Source organism: Gallinula chloropus (genome assembly GCF_964237585.1).
Source record: "Gallinula chloropus genome assembly, chromosome: 1".
In the NCBI taxonomy this organism is placed as follows: Eukaryota; Metazoa; Chordata; class Aves; order Gruiformes; family Rallidae; genus Gallinula; species Gallinula chloropus.
The window spans coordinates 18,685,349-18,699,048 of record NC_140085.1 but is presented as its reverse complement, the minus strand read 5'-3'; the positions used below and the strand labels follow the sequence as shown (position 1 = coordinate 18,699,048).

Below are 13,700 nucleotides of genomic sequence, written 5' to 3'. Positions count from 1 at the left end.
GCACATTCACAGGATGAGTTCCTGTGGTCAGTGTCCCAGGGGCTGTTTAGTAGCTTGTCCGAGTTTGACTCCACCTTCCCATTCACTACAGCTGCTGCCCTGCAGAAGCTTATAGGTTTCCCACAGAGATGACAGCTGTAAATCTGAGACAGTGGCATGTTTTCTCAGCTTTTCTATTCTAGACCTGGGGAAAAAGTAAAAATCACAAAACCAGATCATTTTAGTTTGAAGAGAGATGCAGTATGCACAGAAGTTTTTTGAGGGGGTTTGTTTGGTTTTGTATTTTTTCTCCTAAAACAAACAGTGGTTATCATGTAGAATTCTGTAAAGATTTAGTAAAATTGGGTTCTTCCAGCTAAACAAGATACTAATTTGCTGAATGTGTTTACTGTTGACAGTAGTAAACCTATCAACATTACTGTGTTGGATTAACAATTTTTTTCCCCTCTCTTCCTTTTATTTCATTTTAGTAGTGGAGTGTCAGAGTCAGGTGCTTAACAGAATTTTTAACTGTGTTTCAGAAGAAGATGCAATATGACACATAATGGATTTTTCATAAGTGAAGTGCAAATTGCTGTCTAGCTTGGTACAGGTGCATTTTCAGTGTCTTAGACTTGTGGATTGCATAATTCTTTGAAGCTACAATGCTTAAGATTCTCTGTTATGGTGAATGTTCTACTTTGCAAGTTGCAGTGTTCATCTTTAAGTAAATGATGCACTAGCAATCCAGTGCAGTTTGTAATTTTATTCTTTAAAAAAGAATAAAAGGGGTTCTGGCTTGACTGGTGTAAACAATAAACAGATTTTTACTTGTGCTTTCATTATAGTATAGTGAAAGCACTGTGTGCTTTCCAGAATTATGGACTAGTTCAGCAATTTCTTTTAAGAATAGGTGTCATAGAACATGAACACATGATGGTCTTTAGGCTTTTTCCATTATTGTGGGTGGAACTCATGATCAACAGGTTCAAAACATGCTACAGTACGCATGATTCAGAGAATATGCCAGTGGTACGTTTGTCTCTACAGTAGCTCGAAATCTGCTGTGCTGAAAGAATGTAGAAGTACAGAGAAACACACATGGAGTACGTTGGCCAGTGTTATTGCTCACTTAAGTAATCAGCTTCTTAATGCATTCAAGAGATTTTTAAACTCTGATTTGTTTTTATAGGTATTATTGGTACCTTTCATAATTGTGTCCATGAATCCAGTAAGGTTTACAGTTTCTTCTCTTTGGAAGAGATGTCATGGCAAAGTTGATGTGGGAAGATGGCAGAGACAGAGACTGCTGCTCTTCCCTGTGGTTATTCTGTGGGAATTCCATAGCTACCCCAACAGTCTGCTCTGAGGGTGCTCTCCTAGAGAAGGACGTTTTTCTGAACTTAACCTCCAAAATCTGAAGGAACTTTGGTGCTGTAGCACATGTTTATTTGTGCCTTGTAAATTCGTGTTTAGGATGAGGAAGGGGGTGAATACTAAAAATCATCATGAGTAAAATAATTACTGCTTCTATTGGGGACTTTTTGCATCAGGTAAAGGTATTCTACAAGCTGTAATATTTTTTATAATATCATATAAAAATACTGTTTGGACTTGTAGTTCATTGATTATTTTAATGCAACAAATACTGATCCTTTCAATGTTTGTTTTGAGGCTCTTAAAACTGTATTTAAATTCTTGCTTTTACTTTGCAGGTCACAGATCAAAAAACCAAAGGTAAGAATCTTTGATCCTAAAGAGCATTTTTTTTTTTAATTGACTTCAGCCAGGACTTGGCTTTTAATGAAAACTCTCTTGGAAGAGGAAGGGGAATTATGAGTCAAGATGAAATACTGAAGTTGTAAGTTCACAAGAAGTGAGCTGATGCGATTAAAATGGAGAACCTAAAACCATCCACGTTTGTCAGCATCCAGATACTTGAAGAAGGAATGAGGATTGTGGATTAAATGGATTAGCTGAAACATTTAGCCTTTCAGTTTTGCATAAGGCTTTAGACAAGTACATGAAAACTGAGACTACCTGTATAACTAGAATAAAAGGCAGGAGAAGTACTGCTTATGGTAAATTACAGAATCACAGAATCATAGGGGTTGGAAGGAAGGGACCTCAACAGATCACCGGGTGAACATGAGTGAAGATGACTTCCTTATGGAAACTTTATTAGAAGTTCAGGCACCCACAAGTCCAACAAACAAGGCAGGGTTGATGAGTAAACCTCTTGAAAGTTAAGCTTAGCTGATCTTAAAAGATATTTAATCTTGATTTGTGTGTCAGTTTTCTAAAAATTGGGGGGGGGGGGGATTGCCATTATTGACAGAACTAAGATAGTAGTTTGTTTTACAGTTACCAATATCTTTTTGATGGTTTTGGTCAATGAAGCCCACCTAAAGAAATCAGAAAACCCTTATCAAAATAAAATGTGGAAATAATGCATTCATGCTGCCAAAGAGACACTCACTTGTTTTGATCTCACATTTGCAAAGAGGAAAAGTTTTACTGCTTATGTGTTCCTTGCTGGCAAGGGGTTTCTAGACATCCCTTGTATTAATCTTCAGCAAAGGCTAGCATAGCTGTATTAAATTTTTCTTGCTTTGGAGCCTGATATCTTAGCAATTGCGCCTTCTGGGTGACTGGCTCAGAACTTTTTTTGCCTAATTTTAAAAAAGCCCATGGAGAATGTGAGGGGTCACAAGTCTTTTAAGGAGATTTTGTGATGGTGTTAGTTGCTCAAGGATTTGTTTGTGGTTTTCCTCTTCTCCAATGCATAATAGCCCTCAGAAGCATTATGTCTTTGCTTAGAGGGGCACCTGGTGACCAGCTGGGAAACTTTAGACAAACCCGGTGCAAATACTGTGTGTAGGACTGGCTTTTTGGTGAGGGTTAACTATTGCTACCTTAGTGAAGAGCAGTACAGACAACTCAAGATTTGTTAACTGTATCTAAAGGGGGGTGGGGGTCCCTCTTTTTGTTGTTTTGGCAGTGGCCATGTAGCCTAGCAAGCAGGTGAAAACTTGAGATCTAATTTCAGCTCTCCCATAAGGGTGGATGTATAGTCAAAAGATCAGGGAACAGACTGGGGTGAAGGGAACAGTTGTCCGTGCTTGTATTTTCACAGGACTCATTGCCCAGGTTGGTGTTCTTTGCTAGCTTGGTTTTCAGTGAACTGGGACTTAGAGTGAAATACTGAGGGCAGAGTTTCATCCTGGGATAGAGAGTTGCACATGGAAGCAAGAGGTTTGCTGCTAGTGCTCATTCCTGCTTCTTTAACGATGCTGTTCTTTGATACAGTTGGGGTTGCACAGTATTTCGGAGAAGAATGACATTTTAAAAGGAAAGAGTCAGTGTGAGTTCTTGCAGTTAACACAGGTGTAAGTCGGGAAAATTCTGATTTTCTTTCTTTCTGGTTTTCAGTGCCCGAAGTGACGAAACCAAGTTTAAGCCAACCAGTGGCTGCCAGCCCAATTGGCAACTCTCCATCGCCACCAGTCAATGGTGGCAACAATGCCAAAAGGGTGGCAGTGCCGAACGGACAACCGCCAAGCGCCGCCCGCTACATGCCTCGGGAGGTGCCGCCGCGATTCCGTTGCCAGCAGGACCACAAAGTGTTACTGAAACGTGGGCAGCCCCCTCCGCCATCCTGCATGCTCCTTGGGGGTGGAGCAGGGCCTCCTCCCCCAACAGCACCAGGAGCAAACCCAAACAACGCACAACCAGTGACAGGAGCACTGCCGCAGAGTGACAGTGGGACTGCAACAGGCAAGTAGTAATAATAGTACTTCTTAATGAATGTGTGTGTGCATGGGAGAAAAGGGATCACTAAAATTGTGCATAAGCCTATATATATATAATAAAAAAACTCAAATTGCTTTTGGAGAGCTTACTTCCACTGCTATAGTGTATAGACTTCTCTTTCACTGCTAGTAGCAATGGATGCATTTTTTACTACTAGATGTACCAAGAAAGAGGGTTAATTTTCTTGAAGATGTGTTTCGGGTGGTTTGAATCAGCTGGTGTAATGCTCTTAAGACTGCAGGAAGGTAAACACAAAGCATGGATAAACAACATTTTATGGTTGTACTTCTTAATTGTCTTTAGGTTTCATCGATGACATGAATCTCCTATCTTATCACTTTTTTATATGGTTTAGTAAAATCAACATGTAGATACCAGGTGTGCAAATGGCAGGTGTCTGTCACTTCTCATCTGGATGAAAAAGAAAAATGGTCCTTCTGCTCCTGACCTTTTGTACTAGTAATCTTGATTTTTCTCTTTAGATAAGCCTTCTTAGAAAAGTGGTGGCTGGTTTGTTTTTGCTTTTCTGTTCACTTTGAATTCCAGAAGATAAATTGATTTTAAGATTAGTTTTAGACCCCTCAGGAATTGCAAAACTGTAATGCTTCCTTCTGAAGTAATGGTAGTAGAATAAGTAAATTTTTACTCAAGACATCTGCCTTCTAAAGAAAAACTTGGGTGGTCTGAGAAGTCAAGGACAACTTTGGTTCTAACAATCAAAGTGTTAAAAAGAAATAACACGTGCTTGAAAATCAAAGAAAATAATGATACCACTAGGTCTGAGTTTTTCTTGAATGGATTTGACTGACAGTTTATATATTTTGTTGTCTTTGGTGTTCCCTATTTAATAAGGGGGTATGTAACTTTCAATCTACAGTGGCAAAGTTTTAGCTAATCAGTTTAAAGCTATCTTAAAGAGGACTGATTTTAATAAAACACCTGAAAGATGAAGCAGGTGGGTGACCCAAGCCCGAGGTCTTCTGACTATATATAAAATCCTAGTGTTATGTCAGCATTGTTATACCTTCACAGTCATTGTAGTAGAGTGACAAAGTAGGCTTCATGCTAGTGAACATTCTGAAAGTTTTCAAAATTCCTCTATTATTTTTTAATGTTGGATGAAGACCATTTTGAACTATTTTAGAGTCAATTTATTTCTCTGTAATTTTTGACACCAAATAATTTGGGTTTTGATCCTGAAATTTGATTTCTATGAATTTTTGTATTTTTACATTTAGTTTAATGGTGCATTATCAACTAAGATGTTGCATAGTTGTGTGTGTCTGTGAGATTGTGGCAACTTTTGTTGCTCTTTCCTGATATGTCAGGGATGTTGCCAAGAGAGACACAGGTCCTTCAGACATGCATCACCCCATCGAAATTGTTTGTACAGTTAACTCGGCTGGGGGGGCTGACTTGGATTAAAATCACCCTGGTTGATTTTTAAAGCTTGTTTCAGTCTGGGGGATTTACCAGTTCAGCTCCCTGAACATCAGTGGGAACATACCTGCTAGCACCTGAGAGTAGGTGTGCTAGAGGAGTGGGAATGAGCAGCTGGACAAGAGAAGGGTAGGGGCTGTCACTTGGGGTGCTCCATCACAGTGTTCATGGAAGTATGGTATTCCTGTCTCTTTGGAACATCATTAAGCCCATCTGAGATCCTGGCTGTTTACAAACTGGATTTCAGATTGGGACCAATTTGGTCAGGCACTTATGCACTGATACTGTGATTAATTCATTCCATATGAAAATAAAAGCCAGTTTCTAGAGGAGAAAATAACTTGCATTGTTGTATTTGCCAATTGCTCTAGATGGTGTTGGTGAGGCTTTAATACAAAAAGTCAGTACATAACCCTTCTTCACATGGGTATTTTTCCACCAGTACTTGAAAGCTACTGTGGCTGGTAAAGATGGCAAAGCTAGTTCCCTGAAAGAAGATAACAAATGTTATTGGTGAAGGTCTTTCAGTAGTTATAATACCATCAAAGAATCACCACCATCTCTCACAGCTAAACTTCACTTCAGGACTCCATTTCAGTCCTTTTACTTATTTCAATTCCATACTTTTGTCTTTAAAAGTAGTTATTTGCTGATAAATTTTCCATTTTAGTCAGATCAGAAAGTCTTTATCTTTTAACATGTATGTTTAAAAACAAGAGCCTTACCCCTTATTGTAAAACAAACCCATAAATGGGCAGAATTTTGTTGCCACTGTCAAATGTAGCAAGGGAGGCTGGTTTTATAAAATAGTCCATCAGACTGTGCCCTAGTATGCTATGTTAGCAAGCACCCCAGTCTTAATACTTTTTTAATGTCTTCACAGAAATGAGATGAGAAATGTTCTGTTAAAATCACCTGTCTAAAGATGTTGCTGAGCGTATGGCTGCCTGTGCAGCCCTCATTTGCTGAATCATTGCTAAATTGAAAAGACAGCAACCTTGCAGTCTTTTGAACTCGTCTTTGGCTGTCCTACCGAAGCTCTTCCAGTGATCAGTCTAATCAGCTCTTAAATTGTTGAGGGGATGGGAGGGTGCAGGATGCTTACTCAGTGTACTAAAATGATAGATAGAAATACGGGTAGAGTGGCGTACTTCCTTGCTATTGTTACATTGCACTTGAGGTTGAGGCAACAGGAGGAACACAGTGTGCATGGAAATTGCTTGGTCTTCTGGATCTCAGTGACCAGGATATAATATGTGAAGATAAACTGTTGTTCATCAGTATCCAAAGCTTCCAACAGAGTCCTAGCCTTGCTGTGAAGTCTGGATCTTTACTGGTGGCCCTCGATGAAGGGGAATCTGGAGGGCATTCAGTGGATGTTCACTGGTTAAACTAGTGAACTGAAAGCCTGAGGCAGGCACTAAAAGCAGTTTGTCTTCCATTAAAAGTGTTAGCAACCAGAAATGGTGGCCCTCACTTCTGAATAGATAACATAGGAACTTTGGGGCAGGGGAATCCACTTTAAGGTCACCAAGGTTTATTTTCATGGAAGCTATCATATGAGCCAGTATTGGTAGTAACAGTATATATTTAGGTATGAATACTGCCACAGACATGACTGTGAACTTCATGCTCTAAAAAAACCTTCAAGTGGTTGGGTGGTAACTAATATATTAGGGTTCACTGTGTGGTTTTGCAGAAGGGTAATGTTTAGTCTTCATCACTGGGAATTTGTGGTGAGGGCCATTTAGGGTCCCTCAGTATTAAAAATACATAGAAAAATGAGTGGAACCCTATACTGAGGAAAATGCTGAAGTACTAATGGACTTAAATTATTTAGAGGATCAGAAGTAATTATGTGGATGGCAGGAGGGAATCTTTTAAACTAACAAGGCATATATGCAGACATCAAGCTCCCATCACTGGCTTAGGCTTCATCCATTGTGTTCTGTCTGCTTTAAGATGATACATAAGTATCTTGTTCACGTGAAATCATACCACATAGGATTTAATGATAGTTCACCACAGATGAAAGCAGCCCTATTCCTTGTCATTCATCCTGCTAATTTCTTTATAGTTACTCCGGAGCTCATTGAACTTGCCAGTTAGCCCTGCACAAGGTGTTAAGCCAGCAAAAAAAATCAAAAAGTGGACAGTTTTGTGTTGAGTTAGTGAATGTGGTTGGCTTAACAGACTTAACTGCTGACAGAACTGTTACAAATGAGTGGTGAAACCTGGGGAACTTCAGGTAGGTAGAGCAGGTGAGAGAGAAGGGAAAGTGAGATCTCTTACTAGCTGTGGTGGTTTGACCCTTGCTGGTGGCCAAATGCCCACCAAAGTCACTCTGTCACCTCCCTTTTCAGGGGAAGAAATAGATATTGAGAGGTTTAGGAGTCGAGGTAAGCACAGGGAGAGATCATTCTGCATGTAGCGTCACGGGCAAAACAGACTATCTACTATATTACCCTACAAACACAGTGATATCGAAGTAGGATAGTGAGAAGTATAACCAGATCTTTAAAACACACACCCCCCCCGTCCCCCTCTCCCGCCCCCCAACCCCTCTTTCTGGACTTAACTTTATTCATGAGTTCTTCCCCTTCCTCATGCCCACCAGGTATCACAGGGGAGACGGGGAATGGAGGTTTCAGTCAGTTCTTCATGAGCTGTTTTCCTTCTTAGTCGTGGGGGAGGCATTCCTTATACTCTTTCCCTGTTCCAGCGTGGGGTCCCACCTATGGGAGACAGTCTTCCACGAACTTCTCCAATGTGAGCCCTTTCCCACGGGGCTTCAGCTCTTCACCAACTTCCCCAGTGTGGATCAGTGCTATGGGATGCAGTCATAAAGCATAGAATGACCCTCAGGGCCAGACTGCTCCAGCCTGGTCCCCCCTGGAGTCACAAGTCCCCCAAGCAAATCTGCTACAGCGTGGATGTCTCTCTCCATGGACTACAGGTCCTGCCAGGAGCTTGCTCCAACACAGATCACAGCATCTTCTATATGTCTCCATCTGCTCCAGCGTGGGGTTTCTCCACGGGCTGCAGGTGGGATCTGTGCTCCCTGTCATCTTCCATGGGCTGCAGGGGGACACCTGCTCCACTGTGGTCTTCTCTACAGGCTGCAGAGGAATATTTCTCTCCAGCACCTGGAACACCTCCTCCTCTTCCCCCACATCTTCACTGACTTTGATGTCTACAAAGTTTCTTACATTTCCCTTCCTGCTCTGGCAGCAAAAAGCGGCTGTTGGATTTTTTTCCTCTTGAATATGATTCTCAGAGGTGCTGTGACCATTGCTGATTGGCTCGGTCTTGGTCAGCAATAACTCCGGCCTTGAGTTGGCTGGAGTTTACTCTGTTGGGCCTACACAAGGCTGCTGCTTCTTGCAGAAGCCACCACTGCAGCCCCCCCTCCTCCACCAGAACCCTGCCACGCAAAACTGCAACACTGAGCTCCATCCAGTGACACAGAGATCAGCTTAGCTGGTTGCAAAACCAGACACTGCGGTGTCTAGGGTAAATACAGCAGTGGCACAAGTGTGGGGTAATTACATACTGAATACAACTTGCATGTTGCTACATAGAAATTGTCATTTGTGTAGCTTTGGACTCTTGATTAATAGTAACTTTTTGAAAGAATTTTCCTTGTTTTGCAAAGGATTGAAAGAAATTCCTAGTTGCAAAATCAATTTGAAAGAGATAGTTGAAGCTGTGAGATAGACTTCTTCAGCCTTATTATTTGTAGTAAATTGTAGTTGCTTTGAGTCAGTTGAGTAGCAGACCAATGCCTGACTGCATATGCACATAAGTGCATATGAACATGTGCACGTAAGGGTTCTTGTTCTATATATAGTATGATTTTAAATGTACACTTGAAAAGTGTACAATCAGTGTTGGTAACGACCATGGAGGTTCATTACCTAGGTTATAATTACTGTGTTGTACTCAAAGCTGGACTGTTAGCAGAAGTAGTGAGTCAGTGGTGAATTCAGATCCCCACAACAGTTTGTTGAAATAGGGTTTTTTTTAATCAGTATTCAGTGGTGTTTTCCAGCCTCGTGTTCTTGCAACTTTACTGCACATTTGAGGGAAGGGTTCTTCTTAATGAAAACGGTAATCAGTGGTGTCAAAACCATGATGTCCAGTGCTTGTAGATACTAATGATTATTAATTGATTCTTAATAACTTATTTGGGTGGGTTTTTGTTTTCTTAGATTCAGCAATTGGAGGTGCTGCTGCTTCAAATTATGCAAATTCCACTTGGGGTCCTGGAGCCTCCTCCAACAGCGGCACCAACGCCAACCCAACTCACATCTGGGACAAGGTGATTGTAGACGGGTCTGACATGGAAGAGTGGCCTTGTATTGCCAGCAAAGATGCTGAGTCTTCTTCCGAAAACACCACCGATAACAACAGTGCCTCGAACCCTGGCTTGGAGAAGAATGCTCTGCCAGGAAGCACCACTAGTAACAAAGGAAAAGGAAGCCAGTGCCAGTCTGGAAGCGCTGGAAACGAATGTAATCTTGGGGCCTGGAAATCTGATCCCAAGGCTAAATCTGTTCAATCTTCCAACCCTGCTGCCGATAGTAACAATGGACTAGGTAATTGGAGGAACTTGAGTGGACAAGATCGAATCAGTCCCGGTTCTGGCTTCAGCAACTTTAACCCAAATAGCAACCCGTCTGCTTGGCCGGCACTGGTTCAGGAGGGCAATTCTAGGAAAGGGGCTTTGGAATCTGATAGTGGTAGCTCCAATGCACAGATTAGCACAGTAGGTCAGACCTCTAGGGAACAGCAGTCAAAGATGGAAAATGCGGGTGTTAACTTTGTCTCTGGCAGAGAACAGGCTCAAATTCATAACACTGATGGACCAAAAAATGGAAACACTAACTCCTTGAACTTAAGTTCACCAAACCCTATGGAGAATAAGGGAATGCCCTTTGAAATGGGCTTGGGGAACCCTTCCAGGAGCACTGACACCCCTTCACAAAGCACTGGAGAAAGAAAGACTGGGAGTGTTGGATCTTGGGGTACAGCTAGGGGGTCTTCTGGAACTGACACAGTCTCTGGGCAGAGCAATTCTGGAAACCATGGGAACAATGGAAAGGATAGAGAGGACTCCTGGAAAGGAGCTTCTGTTCAAAAACCTAATGGGTCAAGAAATGATTCTTGGGATAACAATAACCGGTCTACGGGTGGTGGGTCTTGGAACTTTGGCCCTCAGCATGCAAATGAAAGCAAATGGGGTGAAGGGAACAAATTAACATCTGGGGTCTCTCAGGGAGAATGGAAACAGCTGTCTGGGTCTGATGAACTGAAGATTGGAGAATGGAGTGGTCCAAACCAACCAAATTCTAGCACTGGAGCATGGGACAATCAAAAAGGCCACCCTCTTCCTGAAAACCAAGGCAATTCCCAGGCTCCCTGTTGGGGAAGATCTTCCAGCTCTGCAGGAAGTGAGGTTGGAGGTCAAAGCACTGGAAGCAACCACAAAGCAGGAAGTAGTGACAGTCACAATTCTGGACGCCGATCATATAGGCCTACACATCCTGATTGCCAGGCAGTCCTGCAGACTTTGCTGAGCAGGACTGATTTGGACCCCCGAGTGCTTTCAAACACTGGCTGGGGCCAAACTCAAATTAAGCAAGATACCGTGTGGGATATTGAAGAGATGCCACGGCCCGAGGGGAAGTCTGATAAAGGAACTGAGGGGTGGGAGAGCTCTGCCACACAGACAAAGAACTCAGGGGGCTGGGGCGATGTACCCAGCCAAAGCAATCAAATCAAGTCTGGATGGGGTGAGCTCTCAACCCCAACGGAGTGGAAGGACCCCAAAAATACGGGAGGATGGAATGACTATAAGAACCCCAATTCTTCTAACTGGGGAGGAGGAAGACCAGAAGAAAAATCATCTTCCTCCTGGAATGACAGTTCTAGTAAGGATCAGGGGTGGGGTGGACGGCAGACTAATCAAGGATGGTCTTCTGGAAAGAACGGTTGGGGAGAGGAAGCTGACCAAACAAAAAACAGCAACTGGGAAAGTACAGGAAACAAGCCAGTGTCTGGTTGGGGTGAAGGTGGGCAAAATGAGATTGGAACTTGGGGTAATGGTGCAAATACAAGCGCTGCTTCAAAGGGTGGATGGGATGATTGTAAAAGAACTTCAACATGGAATGAGACGGGTCGACAGCCCAACTCCTGGAACAAGCAGCAGCAGCACCAGCAGCAGCAACAGCAGCAGCAGGAAGCTTCTGGTTCTTGGGGTCCACCGCCCCAAACTCCAAGTAATGGGCGACCTCCAAACTCAAACTGGAACAGTGGACCACAGCCAGCTGCCCCCAAAGAGGAGGAGCCTAGTGGCTGGGAAGAACCTTCTCCACAGTCAATCAGTCGAAAAATGGATATTGATGATGGCACTTCAGCATGGGGAGATCCCAGCAGTTATAACTACAAGAATGTGAACCTGTGGGACAAGAACTCACAAGGAGGACAGGCCCCACGGGAGCAGAGCCTGCCTACTCCAATGACTAGCAAATCACAAGCATCAGGTACTAGTCTTGTTCCTTTCTTCAGCAAGCTTTTATGTATGAATGTAAACTTTAAGGCATGAGATATTTGTGTGGCCTCCAATTCCTAATAGTTTTATTTCATAAAGAACACCAGTTTCTTATTTAACTGTTTGTTCTGTATTTAAAGTGTCTTTAGAATTTGAATTGATCAGTCTTGTACCTCAGTAACTGATCTGAAGACTGGTCAGCTTGCCAGTAAAAGAAAAACGTTTGTTAGTTGACAAATCTGCATATTTGATCTGAGCTCTGAATAACAGGTCAAATTACAGAATCATAGAACTGTTTGGGTTGGAAGAAACCTTTTAAGATCACTGGAGCCCAGCTGCTAACCTAGCACTGCCAAGTCCACCGCTAAACCATGTCCCTAAACAGCACATCTACAGATCTTTTTAAATACGTCCAGGGATGGTGACTCAACCACTTCCCTGGGTAGCCTGTTGCAGTGCTTAATAACCCTTTTGGTGAGGATTTTTTTCCTAATATGTACTCTGAACTTCTTCTGGAGCAATTTGAGGCCATTTTCCTATTGTCCTATCTCTTACTACTTGGGAGAAGAGGCCAACACCCACCTGTTAACCACCTTTCGGGGTGTTGACAGCAATTAGGTCTCCCTCAACCTCATTTTCTCCACGCTAAATCAGGTTTTGTATGTTTAACTATTAGAAATATGGGGAGAAATTCTTTATTTTTAATACATTCAGTTAACACTTGAAATTTGGCTAGTCTGTGATTTAACATTATAGCTCCATTTGGTGCTGCTGTATAAAGAACACTTAGCACAGTATTTTCTTCTTTGAAATACAGACAAGAAAAAGTTACACAGCCTGGAAATATATTAAGATGTTATTGTTATGTAATCTCTTCTCTGACTCAAACATGCATTAATGAATACAATCTTGGTTTAGTACGTACTTCAGATATATCCTTATTCTTTCTTCAGTATGTGAAAACCCTGAGTAGTCTCGTGCTTTTAATAGGTTACAAAAGTTTATCAGATGGGGCAGCATTAGGTGTTCACGTTTAACCTGGGAGAAGAGCAGTACTTCACCATAGCATTCTCTTCCTTTTTATCCTTGGAGGTCAGTGCCCCCTCTGAGTTTGATGAGAACAGTTGTCTGTTCTGTTGCACCCATGCTATTGGGAATCTAAATTCCTCAACAGAAAGAATGAAGCAGTAGATGAACAACATGGTGCTGCGCTGCAGTATTAATTAATTGTTTAAATGGTCTGTAATGAAAACTCTTTCTCCTTTGTGCAGTCTGGAGCAAAAGCACTCCACCTGCTCCAGACAATGGTACGTCCGCCTGGGGTGAGCCAAATGAAACCAGTCCCGGGTGGGGTGAAGTAGATGATACAGGAGCATCGACAACAGGCTGGGGGAATGCACCTTCCAACGCCCCGAATGCCATGAAATCTAGTGAGTATAGGCCAGATACCAGTTTCTTTGCAATGGTCCTGGAGAATTTTAGCATTTGGCCTTTTGATATATAGGTCACCCACGGAGGAATTGTTATCTGAGGCCTAGAGGAAGTGTTGAGTGTAATGTACGATTTTGATGGATGAGTGATTAACTGCTTACAAATGACAGGAACTTTGTCTTTTAAGGTAATGAAAAATTTCTTAACTAAGCAATTAAATGGGCAGCTACAGTTTCTGGAAGTGTTGAAACATGAGAGCATCTGGGTAAGGAAACATGCCTCTCCAGATGTCTTTTCTTCTTGGCTGCCCGCTTGTTACTTTGCACATATACTTGGTACGCGATAAACCATTTTTCCTGATTATATCAGAAAAAAGAATACACAGTACAGGCAAATGTCACCATGGAGGCAATTACTTGGTAATCTGTGGTTTGGTGATGCAGTTTGCCTTTGAGTGAATTTTGGGAGGATTTTTGTATGAGCG

At 42.2% G+C, this 13,700-nt stretch overlaps 1 protein-coding gene across 1 annotated transcript in view; it reads left to right on the top strand.

The window, feature by feature from the left end:
• The window catches only part of TNRC6B (trinucleotide repeat containing adaptor 6B), a 128,409-nt gene that overhangs the window by 87,544 nt on the left and 27,165 nt on the right, over nucleotides 1–13,700 (top strand). The window contains exons 6-9 of the mRNA XM_084262754.1: nucleotides 1,695–1,716; nucleotides 3,412–3,756; nucleotides 9,444–11,777; nucleotides 13,057–13,215. Coding sequence (XP_084118880.1) covers nucleotides 1,695–1,716; nucleotides 3,412–3,756; nucleotides 9,444–11,777; nucleotides 13,057–13,215 — 2,860 coding nt within the window. The remainder of the gene's footprint in view (nucleotides 1–1,694; nucleotides 1,717–3,411; nucleotides 3,757–9,443; nucleotides 11,778–13,056; nucleotides 13,216–13,700) is intronic.